Here is a 20,467-nt window from a genome sequence, read left to right on the forward strand (position 1 = left end):
ATTGTCATTACATAAGTTGAAGCTAATAAAAATAATTTGATAGTAACGTACAGCACATTTTCATAGTTAAAAAAAGTTTTGTCTTGAATAAAACTTACTGATTGCTAGGTGCAGCCTGTGTCCAAAACACTGAAGTCTGACCTGTTTAGCTCCGTGGCTCTCGCAACATTGGCAGCGTTGTCTGTGGTGATGCACACTTGTCGGACTTCTTTAAGATCCCAGCTGGCTAGCACCTCACGTAATACATGGGCTATATTTTCACTAGTGTGAGAGTCTGGAAAATACACAGTGGCTAGACACTGTGTTTTCAGTTCAAAGTCTTCGGTGAGGAAGTGCACTGTGAAACTCATATATGGTTCCGTTGTACGACTTGACCATAGGTCTTAGTGCTTGCGTAGTTTTCAGCTTGGCTCAGTTCAAACATGACTTGCAACATGTTTCGCACATTTGTGGAATGGCGACATGGGAAAAGTAGTTTTGTGAGGGGATGCGTTATCTCTGGTCCACTTTATGTATCAGACTGGTGAGGCCCTCTCTGCTAACTGTATTCATAGGCATCATGTCTTTAGTCAAAAAATGTGTAATGGCCTCTGTTATTTCTTTGTACTACTTCAATGTTTTCTCATAAGGAGTTCCACTTGAAAAACTCTGATACAGAGACGGCTGTTGGACTGCTGCGCTCTTTGTCTTAACATTAGCAACCTTTGTTTGGCTAGCCCTATCTTTCTGGAACTATTCAAACAGTTGTCTCTGGTTGTATTGAAGATGATGGTGGAGATTAGTCGTGTTTCCTCTGGTGGTTGCCACGAGTGTTTGGCAAATTTTGCAGAGTAGCTGTGTTTGCAGAAAGTTGTCTTTATCAAATCCAAAGTACCTCCAAATAAGCGAGGTACTATTTTTCTTTAGACACAAGTTCATAGTCAGTAGTGTTCTCATCATGCGTCTCGCTCTCAGCCATTACAACTCTTGCTGCAGCGTTGTTCGCTCCCCACCTACATGGGAGACGGGCCTCTAATCCGTTTGATTGGTTAATGCTGTGAAGGGCTCTATTTGACTGGTCAAATGTGTAAAGGGGTTTCTTTGATTGGTAAATTCTTTAAAGCACATGTGTAAACATTTTGAGGTACCCAATTGTCGCAGTTTATGCCATTTTTTTGTGATGGGCCCATCGCATAGGCTGATATCGCACTGACAATAGATTTTCGATTTATTATGCAGGCCTAGTTGTGTGTGAAATTAGTGGATTGACCTTGAAATTCTGTAGCCAGTCTTGCTAACCTTTGCAGAACAGACGAAGCAGCAGATATCAATCTGGGTGTGTTTGTTGTTCATGCAAACTTTAGTGACTAAAATTTGCATTTTTTTTAATCTCAACAAATAAGGGTGTGATTAAGAGAGCTTAGTAGAAAGCTACAGAGCCACTAAGTCAATCTAGCTACCAGCTGGAGTGTACCATTAATTAGTATATGTAATGTCAGAATTAATTTGACTTGGATACTTTCCATAACCATGAGGGGCAGTCATATACTGAGCTTCACTGGTAAGTTAAATTTTCTTAAACTGTCTATTAAAAAAAGGTAAAATGACAATAGATGGCATTTAATACACACATCACTAAAACAATTCAAAATAATAATTCAGTTTTTTAAATATTTTCAATCTCTATATGTTAACAGGCATTTCCATCATGTTAACATTAACATCTGGAGCACTGGCAGGTAACTCTTTTTAGTAATTACAAACTTAGCATATGGTGGGAACTGGAAAAAAAAGAATATTAAAAAGCTGATTTCAATGACAACCAATGGATTGTACCAAGAGAATCACAAATCAAATAAAAACTCAAAGCACAGCCAAGTGCTGGAGCAAGTTACCTTCAAACCAACATGAAACTGTCTCGGTGCATGGCAGTTGAGATCAATAAGATGAAGCTGAATGAAAATCCATATTTATTTATTTTTTTTTATTAAAAGGGCAAATTAATCCTGATAAATCTGACAGCTCAGAACAAATTCATGGTTCTAGAAAAGACCTACAAACCATTCCACTGTTGGAGGTAGACTGATATCAGTGATGATACTTTGTTTGATCTTTTAGCCTGCTTCACTTTGTCAGACAGCTTCTTTTTAAGTGATTTCTTGATTCAGCAGGTCTGCTCAGGTCTGAGTGTGTCTACTGATACTGAACTCAAGTTTCTACAGTGTGTAGTTAATTAAAGTTAATTCATGACTGTCAAAGGAAGAGCCATTACTTTTCACACAGAGAGTGTTCTCTTAATACAGAGGTGTCAAACTCAATTGCACAGGGGACCAAACCTCAAGGTACACTTTAGGTCAGACAAGATAAACATTTATTGAACACTAAAACAATGTTTTTGTAAACATAAATATGAATACAGACAGGAATATAATTCCAGAATAAATAAGCTTTAACTTTAAATATTTTGCTCTCCATAAAAAATATGTCCTGTCAAAATTATGCAAGTTAGAAATATGAACATGCTGCCAAAATCCCCAGAAAAAAATAAATGAAAACATACACAAGGTTTGAGCCGGGGGCATTGCTTCAGGAATATAACTAATAAACTCTGCGGGCCATTCAGTGTCGTACTTTCCCTTGAGTGTCCCATTAGAATGCAGCTCAATCTGAATCTGCACTGGTACAGTTTCCACATCAACTGTAAATGGTTTATAATGCAGCTTGAAATTCTCATTTTTTTGCTTCGAAGTGCGCTCAGTTTATCAGCAAAGTGCACATTTGGGTGCACTGTTGCACTGACTTGGTTCAACATTACTTGGCAACAGGGAAAGTGAGGCAGGTGGCACTGGTGCATTTGTGACAGCTTCACTTGTTGCCTTCACCGCATTATACATGTCACGTCCATGAACTGACAGATTTCCTTGCTGTGCTCAAAAACTCTATTGAGAACTTTTCCCCAACTCAGCCAACAGACGTATGCATGCACATTTGTAAACAGCAGCAGTTGCAAAAATCTTTATGTTTTGAAAGTAAGCATTTACTCAAGTACCTACTCTATGCTTCATCAAATATTATCAGTGATTTAGAATAGGTGGATCATTAAATAAAAAACATGTTATTTAAAGAAGGATTTTGTTTTACTTTACAATTATGTGCCACAATAAATATATTTGCTTAGTTAATTATTTATTCCCAAATATTAGGATTTGTCCCCTATGAATCGGTTGAACAATTGACAATATAAACATCCCTTCCTTGCATTTTCCTTATTCATTTTCACACATACCTTCATTTGTAGAACTCAATGACAATGATGCCTGCTGCTCAGTCAACCTTTCCCTGACATTGCTCTCTGCTTCTGGTTGTATTTTAGCCTTCTTCAGGAAGAAATTCTCAATATTTTGAGATCTTTTCATTCTTCCTATTCTTTTATCTCTACTGGTTGGCCCTAAAGTAATAAAGCAAAAACTTGCAAAATCAGTTGACTCTGTCAAGACAATATTAAATGTTAACAGGTTGAAAACAATAGTCATAGAGAAAGTATACACAGTGGGGCAAAAAAAGTATTTAGTCAGCCACCGATTGTGCAAGTTCCCCCACTTAAAATGATGACAGAGGTCAGTAATTTGCACCAGAGGTACACTTCAACTGTGAGAGACAGAATGTGAAAAAAAAATCCATGAATCCACATGGTAGGATTTGTAAAGAATTTATTCGTAAATTAGGGTGGAAAATAAGTATTTGGTCACCTCAAACAAGGAAAATCTCTGGCTCTCACAGACCTGTAACGTCTTCTGTAAGAAGCTTTTCTGTCCCCCACTCGTTACCTGTATGAATGGCACCTGTTTGAACTCATCATCTGTATAAAAGACACCTGTCCACAGCCTCAAACAGTCAGACTCCAAACTCCGCCATGGCCAAGACCAAAGAGCTTTCGAAGGACACCAGGAAAAGTATTGTAGACCTGCACCAGACTGGGAAGAGTGAATCTACAATAGGCAAGCAGCTTGGTGTGAAAAAATCAACTGTGGGAGCAATCATCAGAAAATGGAAGACATACAAGACCACTGATAATCTCCCTCGATCTGGGGCTCCACGCAAGATCTCATCCCGTGGGGTCAAAATGATCATGAGAACGGTGAGCAAAGATCCCAGAACCACACGGGGGGACCTGGTGAATGACCTGCAGAGAGCTGGGACCAAAGTAACAAAGGTCACCATCAGTAACACACTACAACGGCAGGGAATCAAATCCCGCAGTGCCAGACGTGTTCCGCTGCTGAAGCCAGTGCATGTCCAGGCCCGTCTGAAGTTTGCCAGAGAGCACATGGATGATACAGCAGAGGATTGGGAGAATGTCATGTGGTCAGATGAAACCAAAGTAGAACTTTTTGGTATAAACTCAACTCGTCGTGTTTGGAGGAAGAAGAATACTGAGTTGCATCCCAAGAACACCATACCTACTGTGAAGCATGGGGGTGGAAACATCATGCTATGGGGCTGTTTTTCTGCCAAGGGGACAGGACGACTGATCCGTGTTAAGGACAGAATGAATGGGGCCATGTATCGTGAGATCTTGAGCCAAAACCTCCTTCCATCAGTGAGAACTTTGAAGATGAAACGAGGCTGGGTCTTCCAACATGACAATGATCCAAAACACACCGCCCGGGCAACAAAGGAGTGGCTCCGTAAGAAGCATTTGAAAGTCCTGGAGTGGCCTAGCCAGTCTCCAGACCTCAACCCCATAGAAAATCTGTGGCGGGAGTTGAAAGTCCGTGTTGCTCGGCGACAGCCCCAAAACATCACTGCTCTCGAGAAGATCTACATGGAGGAATGGGCCAAAATACCAGCTACTGTGTGTGCAAACCTGGTAAAGACCTATAGTAAACGTTTGACCTCTGTTATTGCCAACAAAGGTTATGTTACAAAGTATTGAGTTGTATTTTTGTTATTGACCAAATACTTATTTTCCACCCTGATTACTTTTTTGCCTCACTGTACAGTGGTCCCTCATTTATTGCAGCAGGGGTTCTCAGAATAACTAGCCACGCACTTTATACACTTTTTCCCCACACACATGAACATTAGTCACAGTTCTCACAAGTTGATTCTCAAAGTGAAAACCTTTGTAGATTTTAAAATGTAAAAGTATTATTATGCCGCGTTTTGTCTTCGTCTGCCTGCCACTTTCATGCGCCTTTTTCCATCCCGGTGCAGGTGTGTATTTCCGAATGAGGGTCATAGTTATGAGTGTTTTTGTGCTGTTTTTTCTATTGGATGTGATGGTTATCAAAACCAAACATGATAAATTTGGCAAGCACAGGAGCCACGACATGGAGGAGATTTGACAATCAGGCTGCAGAATGCAATGCTGTACTGTGCAATAAGAAATCAGCGAAAAAGCGAGGCAGTGACGCGAGGCAGTGAACAGCGGGACCACTGTGTGCTGTTTATTAATAAACAATAACATATATTCCTATATGACAACATAAAAGCAGAAAGGTATTTGTACATCAGTGGGAAAATAGCGGGACAGTAGGCGGGCTTGCTAGCTTTTGTGCGGCTTCCCCGGGTCAGTCAAAAATTTAAAAAGAGAAATGAATGAACTTACCAGGTTGCCCGATCTCTTCACGTATCTTTCTCCAAGCTCGGTCCTTTTTATTCCTGTCTCGGTACAGAAAGCAGCTGGTGTCGTACAGCTCCGGGTGGTTTGCTACGGCGTTGATTAACCATTCCTCCATACTGAATGAAGAATGAAGGCCTTTGGCTGGACCTGCCCCTTTGACCTAGGTCAGGGCCACGTCACCAGGCTCCTGATTGGTTGTCGCGTCGCAGATTGACGCTGAAGTTCAGATTTTTCCAACTCGAGCAGTAGACGCGATACGCGTGAATGCACAAAATGCAACACAAAAACTGACGCACGTATTTTTATTCGCGAGTCAAACGCGCCAGACGCGCTGCTTTGATGCGCGTTTGATGCATTTTCGCGACGCAAATCTGCTTCTGAATTTTCGCGGGATCTGCAGTCGCACATCATCGCGCTTCTACATTGACTTTCCATGTAAACCTAATGCTCTGGTCTCATCTATTGCGTTCGGTGTGAACACACCGTAATTAACGCTCCTAGAAGAAATGATCACAAACACACAGAGGTGTGGACTCGAGTCACATGACTTGGACTCGAGTCAGACTCGAGTCATTAATTTTATGACTTTAGACTTGACTTGAAAAAATGTTTTAGGACTTGTGACTTGACTTGGACTTTTACACCAATGACCTGGGACTTGAATTGGACTTGAACCGGTTTACTTGAAAAGAATTGATATTTCACCCCAAATATAAAATTTAACATACATATTATATAGAAAGTGTGCACCATTAATTCAATTCATTGATTCGTTTATTCAAACCACACTCCATACTATGTGTGCGTGAGCTGTAGCACAGCCAATCAAATTAAGCAGATTTAAAAAAAAAAAAAACGCTCAAAAATGCTGCAAGGAGTTATTTTTTTCAGGTACATAAACTATGAAGTAGTCAACAAAAAACCGAAATGCAATATACAAAACATGCAAGAAGAGAATCACAGACAGAGATGGAGCAACTTCCAACTTTCTCCGACAGTTGAAGTTACATAAAGAACAGTAGGTGGTGCTTCTCTTTTGCTACGATGAGATAGCTGACTTCATCTAACTAGCAAATCTTGTCCAGGCTACATTGGTGATGCAGTTTTTTTTAATGTGTATGATATTTTTGTCATGCGATTTTAAAGCCGGCCCTACAAGCGCATCCAAGAATAACATGCAGCTTATCTCAGAACTGTCGGTGAAAATTATTCTTGGAGCTAAGTTTAATTGAGCTGCATTTTATAGAGGTGCAATTTCACAATTTGTGTATATTTTCTAAGTTCACTATTTCGTCATGTGTTGAGAAAAACACAGACTTTAAAATTACATGGTCTAATATTTACATTTAGCATATAACTGCAACATTCTTTTTTCGTGTTTTTGTTTTTAAAGACTCGAAAGGAATTGAAATTCAAAGTTTCAGACTTGTGACTTTACTTGAACTTCTACACCAGTGACTTGAGACTCGACTCTGACTTGCCTGACATTACTTGAGACTTGATTTGTGACTTGAGGACAAAGACTTGAGACTTACTTGAGACTTGCAAAACAATGACTTGGTCCCACCTCTGCAAACACATCAGGTCAAACTACAAACTATGACTGTACATTCAGTGCAATATGCAGTAAATTGCCAATTGCAAACCAGCACAAATACAAATAGAAGAACTCCTGATTTGACACTCGACATGGATATATATTTTATTTTATGCTCAATTCCAGAAGAAAATAACAATAATCCCCTCTGTTTTGATTAATAGTTATTTTTTTCACTTAGGTCAACTTCTTTACAACCTGGCACTGAAAAAAACAGCTGTCCAATCTTCAACCAATGGCACTGTGGGTACTGCTGGTAGAGCAGTTGATGGAAACAGAGATGCAAGCTATCAAAGAGGGTCTTGCACACTTACCAGTGGACAATCTAATCCCTGGTGGAGAGTAGACCTGGTAAATGTGTATACAATTGGAGCTGTAATGATAATCAATAGAGATCAATTGGAAAACAGGCTGGATGGTGCTGAAATCTGGATCGGAAATTCAACATCAATCAGTGGCCCTGAAAGCATCAGGTGAAAGAGCTATAACCATAAGTCAGTAATCATCATATCAGTAGGGCTTTTTTTAATTCATTCTTATACTTTTTCTATTTGACTTTTTCGTACACAGGTGTGCTGTCATCTCTCACATTCCCAAGGGACAAGCGTTTTACTTTCCATGTAACTCTGTGAAGGGACGCTACGTCACTGTGTTCCTACCAGGAAGTGCAAAGGTCCTGAGTCTCTGTGAGGTTGAAGTGTACTACGGTAAACACCTTTAATTCTGATTAGTGGTGCAACGGATCACGGTTGATCCGAAATCCGAACTGATCCCACTCCACGGTTTGGTACGCACGTGATCCGAAGATTGGAAAAAGAAAAAAAAAATATGTGTATGGTGCACGTGGTGGGTCTGTCAAGCGGTAGTTATGGTCAGTGCTAGCGGTCCAAGTAGCGGAGTAGAGGAGTTTGCGGTATTTAAGCAGCCTTTTGCTGCCCAATCCGACCGCGCTAAAGCTATTACAAAAGCTAATGGGGTGTTTAGCTGCAGACGGGAGGCCGTATTTTGTTGTGCAAAACAAGGGGTTTAAACTGTGATGAACGTGCTTGAGCCACGCTATATATCGTCCACTTCAGTGTGACAAGATCATTCCAAGCATGAATGAGCAGGAGAAGTTTAAAGTTATGGCTGAACTGTCCCAGGCATCTTCTGTTGCTCTAACTACAAATGGGTGGACCTCCAGGGCAACGGAAAGCCACGTGACCGTGACCGCTCGTTATATCACAGTGGAGTGGTAGATACAAAGCCCTGTACTGCCCTATAGATTACATTAGATTAGATGAAACTTTATTTATCCCTCGGGTGGGTTCCTCTGGGAAATTCAGTTTCCAGTTGCACAGCACTGACAGAAGTTGCAGAATGTGAGCAGTAATATACTGTGGCGAGCTCAGACAAGGAGGAGACAGAATTCCGTTCGGTCTTGCTCCCCCGAACTCTTAGCCAGGGAGCACCGCCATTTATTTACATCTGCCAGAAGAACACTGCCGCTAGCTCACTGCTCAGCGCGGCAACAGCACAGCAACAACAACAACACACAGGGCGCCCTCTGACCCCGGAAGGACACACCGTCGCAGCGAGAGGGCGTCACCCGTCACTATGGTAAAATAAACAAAACAGAACTGTAAAAACAGAACCCCGAACAGCCCTGACCCGCTACATAGCCCCCACCTAAGGGGTCAGTCGTCCCCGACGACCCCATTACCCCACACAAAGTCCTGCAAATGTCCAGGTGCCTTCTTTTGGCGCACCGGCCGGTCTCGACCGGCGGGGGAAAAGTCACTCGGGTCAGAAAATGGGGTGCCACCAGCATCCCCTGCCCCAGCGTCTGCCGGAGCGAGCGGTCGGTACGGTGAGAGCCTGTCCCGGTGCAACACCACCATGCACTCCAGGCCCGGCATGCGGATGCGGTAGACCACTTCTGTTAGCCGCTCCATGACCTCCGCCGGCCCTTGCCAGTGACTGCACAGTTTGGGGGACACTCCTCTCTTGCGGACCGGGCAGTACACCCAGACCTTGTCGCCTGGCATGAAAACCCCCCCTCGGCACTTGGTGTCATAGACTCTTTTCTGTCGTACTCCGGCGCTGGCCTGAGCCTGGTGGGTGTAGTCATGAACCACCTGCAGCCGCTCCCTCAGCCTCCTGTAGTAGTCCATCTCTGGCCCACCATCAATCTCCGGCTCAGGGGGGGACCCGAACACCAGATCCACAGGCATCCGGAACTCCCGTCCAAACATCAGAGCGGCAGGTGTGCACTGGCTGAACTCCTGAACTGCAGTCCGATACGACCAAAGGACCAGAGGCAGATGTCGGTCCCAATCCCACTGGTGACGGCTGGCAGATTAGAAATATCCTGTCTCAGAGTGACGCTGAAAAACTAGTTCATGCATTTATTACTTCCAGGCTGGACTACTGTAATTCATTATTACCAGGATGTCCAAAAAACTCGCTGAAAAGCCTTCAACTAATCCAAAATGCTGCAGCAAGAGTCCTGACAGGGACTAGAAAGAGAGATCATATTTCTCCTGTTTTGGCTTCCCTTCATTGGCTTCCTGTTAAATCCAGAATTGAATTCAAAATCCTGCTCCTCACATACAAGGTCTTAAATAATCAGGCCCCATCTTATCTTAATGACCTTGTAGTACCATATCACCCTATTAGAGCGCTTCGCTCTCGCTCTGCAGGCCTACTTGTTGTTCCTAGAGTATTTAAAAGTAGAATGGGAGGGAGAGCCTTCAGTTTTCAGGCCCCTCTTCTGTGGAACCAGCTTCCAGTTTGGATTCGGGAGACAGACACTATCTCTACTTTTAAGATTAGGCTTAAAACTTTCCTTTTTGCTAAAGCATATAGTTAGGGCTGGACCAGGTGACCCTGAATCCTCCCTTAGTTATGCTGCAATAGATGTAGGCTGCCGGGGGATTCCCATGATGCATTGAGTTTTTCCTTTCCAGTCACCTTTCTCACTCACTATGTATTAATAGACCTCTCTGCATTGAATCATATCTGTTATTAACCTCTGTCTCTCTTCCACAGCATGTCTTTATCCTGTCTTCCTTCTCTCACCCCAACCGGTCGCAGCAGATGGCCCCGCCCCTCCCTGAGCCTGGTTCTGCCGGAGGTTTCTTCCTGTTAAAAGGGAGTTTTTCCTTCCCACTGTCACCAAAGTGCTTGCTCAAAAGGGGTCATATGATTGTTGGGTTTTTCTCTGTATCTATGAAGCGCCTTGAGACGACTTTTGTTGTGATTTGGCGCTATATAAATAAAATTGAATTGAATTGAATTGAATTGGTGAGAATGGCGAGCTGGGTGGCCAGCATGCGGTTAAAGTGTTCAACCAAGCCATCGCTTTGCAGGTGGAGCAGTGTGGTTCTCGTCTTCTCCACCCCCAGCCGCCGGCAGATCTCCCCAAAGACCTTCGATTCGAAGTTACGCCCCTGGTCACTGTGGAGCTAAGCCGGGACCCCAAAACGGGTGAACATCTCCTCCACCAGCTTCTCGGCCGTCGTCGTTGCGCTCTGGTCCGGCACCCCGTGGGCCTCTGGCCACTTCGTGAAATAGTCCATAGCCACCAACACATACCGGTTCCCTGACTCTGTGATGGGGAAAGGCCCCAGGACGTCCACTACCACTCTTTCCATTGGGGCCCCCACCAGGTACTGCTGAAGGGGGGCAGTGGAGCGTTGAGTTGGGCCCTTCTGTGCCATGCAGGTGTCACAGCAGTGCACATGAAGTTCCACATCCCGTCGACAGCCAGGCCAGTAGAACTGTCCCCTGAGGCGGCGGAGAGTTTTGGCGTTCCCATAGTGTCCTGCCCCCACCGAGCTGTGGACCAGCTCAAGCACCTGTGACCACATGCGACTGAGGCACCAACAGCTGCAGGAGATCTCTGCCCTGACCGGGGGCCCACCATCTCCGGTACAGGAGGCCGTCGTGGGTCTCCAGATTGTTGTGCTGGGAGTAGTAGGCCTTCACCTCGGGCTCCTGTCCCGACACCCCCCGTCCAGGCGGGGCGTCGCGTCGGCCTCCTGCTCCAGCTTCAGCTGCTGCGTTGTAAATGGGAGCCACCCCCCTCCGCCGGCTGTGGCCTGAGCAGTAGCCACCCCCAGCACCTCCTGGGCCCGCTCCTCCTGTCGCAGGCAGTAGCGGCACTCGACGGCTACGCAGGGCCATCTGGAGAGGGCATCAGCGTTGCCATGCTGTCGACCTGCCCAATGCTGGATCTCGAAGTCGTAGCCCTGAAGGACCTCCAGCCAGCGGGCCACCTGCCCTTCTGGGTGTTTGAAGTTCAGGAGCCAAGTCAGAGACGCATGGTCAGTGCACAGGAGGAACCGGCAGCCGTGCAGATATGGCTGGAAGTGCCGCACCGCTAGCACTACGGCCAGCAGCTCCCACCGGGTCATGCAGTAGTTCCTCTCGGCTCGCCCCAAGGCACGACTGAAGTACGCCACCACCTGTTCTCCAGCCTCGTCCTGCTGGGAAAGGACCGCCCCGACTCCTACATTGCTAGCATCAGTGTCCACAATGAAAGGTTGCTGGGCGTCGGGGTAGGCCAGGACTGGGGCTCTGGTGAGGGCCTCCTTCAGCTGTGCAAAAGCCGCAGCACAGGCATCCCCCCCAGCCAAACAGCACTCCCTTGTCAGTCAGGCGGTGGAGGGGGCTGGCCATCATCGCGAACCCCTTGATGAACTGACGGTAGTAGGAGGCTAGGCCCAGGAAGCTCCATAGTTCTTGGACGTTCGAGGCAGTCGGCCAGTCCCGGACCGCAGCCACTTTTGCGGGGTCAGTAGTGACACCTCGAGTGCTGATCACATGGCCCAAGAACGTGGTCTCTCTCGCCAACAGCCGGCATTTCACGGGGTTGAGCTGCAGCCCAGCTCGTCGGATGGACCTCGCTCAGGTGAGACAGTGCACTGTCGAAGTCGCCACCGTGCACCAACAGGTCATCCAGGTACACAACGCAGCGGCTACCAGGGATATCCACTAGCACCCTCTCCATCAGCCTCTCAAACGTCGCTGGCGCATTGCAGAGCCCAAATGGCATGACCCTGAACTGCCACAGCCCCTGTCCAATGGTGAATGCAGTCTTAGGCCTTGCTTTGGGGGCTAGCTCCACCTGCCAGTAACCGCTGCGTAGGTCGAGGGAGCTGAACCAGCTGGAGCCGGTAACGTAATCTAGGGCCTCGACGATCCGCAGAAGTGTGTACGAGTCCTTCTTGTTGACTGCATTGAGACGGCAAAAGTCCACGCAGAACCTCGGGCTGCCATCCTTCTTCCCCACCAGAACCAGGGTGCCGCCCATGGGCTATTGGATGACTCGATCACCCCAGCCGCAGCCATCTCACGGATCTTCTCTTCTGCTACCTGCCGTTTTGAGAGGGGCAGCCGGTGTGGGCGCAGACAGATGGGCTTAGCAGAGCCGGTGTCGATGGTGTGCTGGACCAGACTCGTCTGCCTACAGTCTTTGTCACTGGCAGCAAAGATGTCCACATTCTCATCCAGAAGGCACCTCAACCGCTGGCGCTGGTCGACGTTGAGGCCTACGCTGCTGCGCTGCCAAAGGTCATCAACAGCCTCGATGGTCTTGGTTGAGGGAGGTTTGTCGGGCTGAGAGGCTGAGGCTGAGGCTGAGGCGAGTGGAGATGACCCAGAGCCACCGGCATCCGAAATCTGCTGAGCGGCAGGTGCCCGACGCCTGTCTCGTCTGGTCCCCTTCGCTCCCTGCTTTTGGCCACGCTGGAGGGCAAAAGTCTCTGCGCCAAGAGTGATAGCCAGCTTCACGGTGTCGACGCAGGCCCCCCCAGCGGCTCAGCAGATCCAGGCCAATGATGCACCGGTCTTGAATGTCGGCGAGCCAGAAGTCGTGCACCAGCTCCAGATCCTTCACTCAGATCCGCAACAGTTTCTTCCCCCGCATAACAGTTTTCTCCCCCGTCACTGTCATCAGCTGGGTAGTTTGGGGGGGGGGCACCTGCTGGTTAGGTCGCGAGGTGAGCACCAGCCCTGAGGCATGGCCAGGCGGACGTGTTGGCGTTGTCGCTCTGGGAAAAGTCCTTGCAGAAAAGCATGCAGGCTAAGCTCCTCACGGGCTGCTGCTGGAAACTCCGGATAGCCACAACGAGCATACAGCAACACGTCTGCTGCAAAGGTGCCCAGGCTCTCCTCCGGCCAACGGCTCCGGTTGGTCAGCCGCTCTCTGCTCTGATCAGTGGAGTGCCGCTGCCCGAATCGCCTCTCGAGTGCCGCGGTGAGGGCCTGGAGCTCATGCTGCTCTGCCGGGGCTAGGTCAAGGAGTATCTGCAGTGCATCTCCCTCTAATGCTAGCACTAGGTGTGTAGCAGTCTCCTCTTCGCTCCAGCCACTATGTCTGGCGGCCAGCCGCACTTGTGAGAGGTAGGGCTCTAGCGGGGTTAGCCCATTGTATTTCGGTACCTTAACTGGCGTGGTAGGCATAACTGCTCGCGGTTGGGGGCTCGGCGTGTGGGTCGACAGATGTAGCCCATGAAGCATTGCCCTAGCGTCTGTCGTGATGGGCCATCGCCGTGGTGCGCTCGCGCCATCGGGACCCGTCGGGGGACTTACATGGCCACTCACATCCTCTCTCTTCAATCGCCAGCTTCCCACGTGGGGAATGTTCTCCTCGACAGCTTGCTCCAGCCTCTGAATGTCTCTCTCCATTACGGCGAGGGTGAGCTATCCCACTTCTGACACCAATGTGGCAAGCTCAGACAAGGAGGAGACAGAATTCCATTCGGTCTTGCTCCCCCGCCCTCTTAGCCAGGGAGCACCGCCATTTATTTACATCTGCCAGAAGAACACTGCCGCTAGCTCACTGCTCAGTGCGGAAACAGCACAGCAACAACAACAACACACAGGGCGCCCTCTGACCCTGGAAGGACACACCGTCGCAGCAAGAGGGCGTCACCCGTCACTATGGTAACATAAACAAAACATAACTGTAAAAACAGAACCCCGAACAGCCCTGACCCGCTACAATACCATATATACACATATATAAATACAGAGAATACAAAAGGGATAAATAGAATAAATAGGAATAAGAATACAAGGGAACGGCACATTTCAAGTGAGTCTATTGAACATATATTTATTACTCTCAGATTTAGCCATTCTTATATTTTTCTTGTTTTATGTTATTGTATTTTTTGCACAACTCTGTTGCTTGTGAAGCTTGCACACAAGAATTTCACTCACATGTACTGTACCAGTGTACCTGCACATGTGAAGTGACAATAAAAGTGATTTGATTTATTACACCGTTGGTTATTAACAAAAACTATTGCACAGTGAAAAGGCACTACAGCTTACTTGTTCCCCCATCCTTTGTCCCCGTCTCCCCTCCCTCTCCCCTCCAGCGAGGAGTTAAACAGTTTAATGGCGTGTGGGACAAAGGACTTTAAGTCTGCTGCTCCTTGACTTTGGGAGAAGCAACCTGTCACTGAACAGAATCCTCTGGTTGTTTATGGCCGTGTGCAGAGGATGCAGAGGCTGCCCAGCATGGTCCATAATGTCCATATGCACCTTAATTTGTTTTTGTATAAGTGAGTGAAATGAGTCTTCAATTGAATGTTTTTTAATAGGCAAAAAATACTTAAATAAATAAATGGTGAGTCGAATTTTTGTCTTTTTTTTCTATTTTTGCTGATCCGAAAATTTATCCTATCCGTGACTTAAAACCGTGATCCGATCCGAACCGTGAGATTTTTGATCCGTTGCACCACTAATTCTGATGCTGATAAGGAAGACTAAGTGACTGAGTAAAAGTACAAATGAAGGCATTCGTGTCAGGGTGTTTTTGATTACTGAAAAAATATAATGATGCTTTAATCCTTATTTGTTTTGGGGTTTTTTATTTTTTTTACCAGTAAGGGTTGTCAGAGCCCAACCAAAAGAAATTATTGTCCTCTTGGTTTTCCTTCAAGGATACCCATTACCCAATGTGGCACTCAAAGGAGAAGCTACCCAGTCATCTACACTCTCCTTTGCCACTGCGTCCAAAGCCATCGATGGCAGACGGAACTCGTTCTATAGCAATGGGTTCTGTAGCCACACGGCTGAAGACGAGACCAACCCCTGGTGGAGGGTGGACCTGCAGCGAAGCTTTACAATCACTGCTGTAAAAGTCACCAACAGAGGAGACTGCTGTGCTGAAAGACTGGATGGAGCTGAGATCAGAATAGGAAATTCACTGGACAACAATGGAAACAGTAATCCCAGGTAATTTTATATCAGTCAACGTTCATTGTGTTTTTTTTTTCTTTCTTTGTTTTATTTTAGAATAACTTGAACAGCAATGTTTCAGCAATTAGAATATACATATTATCGACCACAGGACTAGTTAATTACTTGATGTTACTTTCTCCTTAACATGAAGTCCATAATACTAACATAATACTGCCCCCACACTCTCTGCTGTCAGGTGTGCTTCCATCTCACATATCAAAGCAGGTAAAACCTACACATACCGGTGTGATGGAGGCAGCATGGAGGGTCGCTTTGTGAATATGTTTCTTCCTGGACAGAAGAAGACTCTCACCCTGTGTGAAGTGGAGGTGTATGCTGCCCCAGCAGGTAGAGCTTTAAGCGACTGGATCTGATCTACTGAAAGACGTCTGCCTTTTACTGATTCATGCCCATTTTTTCCTTTCAACAATTTAGTGGAGCCGCTTCAAAATGTGGCCTTAAACAGAGAAACAGTACAGTCATCTGTTAGTGCAGCATATGGGCCTTCAAAAGGTGTCGATGGATGCAGAAATGGAAACTTGGACTCAGGATGCTGTACACATACTTTAGAAGATCTGGATCCCTGGTGGAGAGTAGACTTGTTGGCTGTCTATAAAGTCAGTGCTGTCACCATCATCAACAGACAGGATGCTGTTATAGAAAGGATTCTTGGGGCACAGATCCTGATCGGGAACTCGCTGGATCAAAATGGTAACCAAAACCCCAGGTGAGATCTGATTTCTGAGCATTTCTCCATAACCATTAAGTTAAATTTTTTTCTGTACTTAAACAACAACAAACTAATGTTTGAACATAGATTAGAAATTAAAACTGACATTTTCTTTGTTGTTTCTCTAAATCCATCAGTTGTGGCATGATTGAATCATTAGATGGCACACCAACATACACATTCCAGTGTAATGCAATGGAAGGTCGCTACGTCAATGTGATCATACCAGGAATTAAGAGATATATGACTCTGTGTGAAGTGGAGGTGTTTGCTTCTCTATCTGGTAGGGTCTTGGGATGTTATTTTTGGAAGTTCTTTGGTTGTTGTGTGTGCTTAAATTATGGTAACATTTTTACTGTTGTTACCCTTTTTTCTAATATTTTATCTTTGCTCACAGTTAGCTTTCGGTGTCCAATTTTAATACAGAACATTGCAATTTAAGATGTTAAGATAAACGGAAAACAATAAAAAACCAAATATGGTTTCTAATAAGAATACTTCCCTGCAGTGCCAGATGTTGTCATTCCTCCACCTCCTTCCAGCCCTCCTCCACCTGTGAGCCTGCAGTTTGGTGGCAGGAACGTGACGGTTGTGGGAGAGAGGCTCTGCTGGTCTGATGCTCTGATGTACTGTAGACGTTATTACTGGGACCTGCTCAGCCTTCACAACCAACAGGAGCAAAGCGAGTTGGAGCAGCTGCTGGGCCTCGTTCCTTTCTCTCTCACAGACCACGTCTGGCTGGGACTGCGCAGGTACTGATAGCTATAGATTCATTTAGTTGATGTACATTTACAGATCAGTGAATCAGCATGACAAAATATAAATGAGATGGTGGAGCTCTCCAATCACAAGTGTAATAAAAAATCTATTAAAGAACTAGAAATAATGTCAGATGACCACAAGGAAATCAAAGAAATAACAAAATCAAAACAAGAAAAGCTAGAAAGAAATGTGAACAATGAATGAAGAAAATGAAAATAACTACCAATTGTTCAAAGAAGAAGTGATCTCTGATAACAATAAAAATTTTCTTATAGAGTGCCGAATCACAACAACAGCCTCAAGGTGCTTTATATTATAAGGTCGACCCTACAATAAAAAAGAAAAGAAAAACCCAATATTATGAACCCCTATGAGCAAGCACTTTGGCAACAGTGGGAAGGAAAAACTCCCTTTTAACAGGAAGAAACCTCCAGCAGAACCAGGCTCAGGGAGGGGCGGGGCCATCTGCTGCGACCGGTTGGGGTGAGAGAAGGAAGACAGGATAAAGACATGCTGTGGAAGAGAGACAGAGATTAATAACACGTATGATTCAATGCAGAGAGGTCTATTAACACATAGTGAGTGAGAAAGGTGACTGGAAAGGAAAAACTCAATGCATCATGGGAATCCCCGGCAGCCTACGTCTATTGCAGCATAACTAAGGGAGGATTCAGGATCACCTGGTCCAGCCCTAACTATATGCTTTAGCAAAAAGGAAAGTTTTAAGCCTAATCTTAAAAGTAGAGATAGTGTCTGTCTTCTGAATCCAAACTGGAAGCTGGTTCCACAGAAGAGGGGCCTGAAAACTGAAGGCTCTGCCTCCCATTCTACTTTTAAATACTCTAGGAACAACAAGTAGGCCTGCAGTGCGAGAGCAAAGTGCTCTAATAGTGTGATATGGTACTGTAAATCTATAAGTCAGATGCTTTGTTTTGTTGTGTATACTCATTTCCACAGCTGCCTTTCCCAGACAACAGCAAACCTGCTCTAACATAGGGGTGGCAGAAACTTAATTGACATTATTTAATCCACAAGAAATTTGAAAGAAATTTCTATTGATTGATTTGTACACTTTGATTTGTACACTTTTTTTTTTTTTGTAGTGAAATTCTTCTTATTTTCTTTTTTTTTTACTCCGTTTGGACTGAAGTGTTATACCGGAAAGGCCAGCCTTGAGCTTGCAGAATAACAAAATGTATTTAGTGTCTTCCTGACCATACAAATTAGTAATATATATTGTTATTTTAAAGATAAATATCAATCATGTAGCTTTTGTCAAACTCAATGTAAACAAGTGCTGCCTATGCTCTATCAATAGCAGTTTATCCATTCAGTTTAAATCTGTTCATATATTTTTCTCTGTCCAAAAGATCCCTCAGAGCAGACGAGTGGTTCTGGATGTCTGGATATTCCATGAATTTCTTAAATTGGCCACAAGATTTTGTTCCTGACAGCTACTCCAGCACCTGTGGAGGCGTGGCCAGCACAGAGCACTTCCTCTGGCAGGACCAGCCCTGTGGGGAGAACCTCAACTTCATCTGCCAATCAGGTTTTACTTGCAACATGTTGGCTTGTGTACAACCCTTGTGCATTGCCTTAATTTAAATGTAACTCATGTCCTTTCAGGTTCTGACGATGCTGTGCAGAGAGTTTATTTCTCCAGCACCAAGGATCCAAAAAATCCATAAAGGAGATGACACAGTAGAAACTGTGATGCATAGTTATTTTGTTAGAAATAGTTTATATTTGAATTTGTTTTGCACTCTTTTAAATTCTGGCAAAAATTCAGTAACTGCATAGAACACTGTTTATCTTTTTCATATCGCCAATCCTAATGACAACACATTAAGTTGAAGTCATGTGTAAATAATTTCTGTCTAAATTTTTGCTGTTTGGTTTGTACTATTGCTCATGGGAATTATTATAATTATATTTATAAAAAGCAGGCGAGCTTATTCCTTTGCATTATATATAACAATAAATGCCTGCAAAAACTAGGTCCACGTTATAGTATAGTACACTATAGTATCTGTAGTATGGACCAAAGTGATGAACTTACTCTTGTTTTCTCTTCTATGGTCACCTGGGTTGGAAAAAATTTAAGGAGCTGTTGTTATGTGTGACAAAGATTAGTTTGTGACAAATTGTAATGTGAATGTGTTTTGTTTAACATTGATAAGATGGATTTAATGGATTGATGTGTGTGTGTATGCAGCGCTAACAATACAGTGAAAAAAAAAGTTAATTGAAGTCTTCCAAATGCAGAAGTGTTAGACTGACGGTAAGAAGGTAAAGAACCTTCCAGGCCTAAAGGTGTATAGACTTCTGGGTGAGTCCAACAGATACAGGATATGATGTATGCTGGTGGTAAAAAGGTTTTAAAACTATTGATCTGAACCTTTTTGTTTGTTTGTGGAAGCAATCTGCATAAACATACATGTGTCATGAATGTGAGTGTGCTCATGAACCAAAGCAAATAAAGGAGTCCAGTATGTGATTGGTAATCCTCATAAGAACACTACAGAAGTAACAAGAAAGTCTGCCTGTCATTTAAAGTGTATCACTAATCGCTGTTTAATTTAATATAATAAATATTACACTAGCTTGGCCCATGTCCTCATTTTAGCTTTGACAGCGTTTTTTAGTAGATAAAGGCAAATGGCTTAAACATGGACTGAGCTGTGGTTTGGGGAAGGCATCGAAGGGCACAGACACGAGAACAAACAGCTTGTGTAACCTGTGGGGGTCATATGATTGGAGGCAATGTTTGGAGGCAAATATGAGTATGGGGCACTTCACTGGTATGTGAAAAATATCTTAAAATGTATTTAATGATGTAATTTTTATAGCAATAATATGAATAAATGTCATCCTAGTAATAGTATGGCTCAGTGGATAGCACTGCTGGATCACAGCAGTAGTGCTAGCACTGATCCCGATCACGATCTGTGCCCCAAGAATCCTTTCTATGTCTGTTGATAGCACTGATGAGATTTCTGGGTTGTAAACCTTGGTGGAGCCCTTCTTTGTGGAGTTTGCATGTTCTTTATTCGCCCGTTCTTTCACAGTTTTCTTTCAGGTGTTCCAGTTTCTCCTGGTGCTGAAAACATGCTTGATTGCTGCCTATGTCAGCCTAGCACACTATTACCAAGGAGAATCTCAATCTAAAGAGTTCACTCCCTCATTAAATAAATGCAAAATAAAGGAATAATAAAATTGATGCAGAACAGAGTGAATTCTACACAAGGCCCGATGTTGTTGGAATCTCAGCTGGAAATTCACCAGTGATAAGTGATACTGAAAGTAAAGAAGAAAATCATGAGATCTTTTTATTTACTGTAGCACACGTGCCAAATACTGATTCGTGCCTTATCAAACCTTTCTACAATCTTGTGGAACTGCTTTAGAATGTGCCTTTAAACAGTGCTATAGGCCATTCTACGGGCTCTCCACAGAGAGGACACTATACTCATACTGCCGAAGATCTGTCTCCCTGGTGGAGAACAGACTTGTTAGCTGTCTATAAAGTCAGTGT

General features: G+C 44.7%; 1 protein-coding gene across 1 annotated transcript; it reads left to right on the forward strand.

The window, feature by feature from the left end:
* Positions 1–1,409: 1,409 nt before the first annotated feature.
* On the forward strand, positions 1,410–19,546 carry LOC113014032 (uncharacterized). The gene is made up of 11 exons (XM_080291470.1): positions 1,410–1,540; positions 1,677–1,718; positions 7,384–7,675; positions 7,773–7,909; positions 15,140–15,434; positions 15,637–15,788; positions 15,876–16,167; positions 16,308–16,453; positions 16,679–16,922; positions 18,303–18,481; positions 18,559–19,546. Exons 1-11 carry the CDS (start codon positions 1,510–1,512, stop codon positions 18,618–18,620), a joined length of 1,872 nt encoding a protein of 623 aa, XP_080147596.1. The 5' UTR covers positions 1,410–1,509; the 3' UTR covers positions 18,621–19,546.
* The last annotated feature ends 921 nt before the right edge of the window (positions 19,547–20,467 follow it).

Source organism: Astatotilapia calliptera, chromosome 3 (assembly GCF_964374335.1).
Source record: "Astatotilapia calliptera chromosome 3, fAstCal68.1, whole genome shotgun sequence".
Classification (NCBI taxonomy): domain Eukaryota; kingdom Metazoa; phylum Chordata; class Actinopteri; order Cichliformes; family Cichlidae; genus Astatotilapia; species Astatotilapia calliptera.

What these genes read in the sequence shown, in the direction of transcription:
- LOC113014032 (XM_080291470.1), top strand. Translation starts at nt 1,510, where the DNA reads ATGAGGGGCAGTCATATACTGAGCTTCACTG. An exon ending in TGAGGTTGAAGTGTACTACG is followed by an intron (nt 7,910 to 15,139) that starts GTAAACACCTTT and finishes TTTTCCTTCAAG; the next exon opens with GATACCCATTACCCAATGTG. An exon ending in GTCTGGCTGGGACTGCGCAG is followed by an intron (nt 16,923 to 18,302) that starts GTACTGATAGCT and finishes TCTGTCCAAAAG; the next exon opens with ATCCCTCAGAGCAGACGAGT.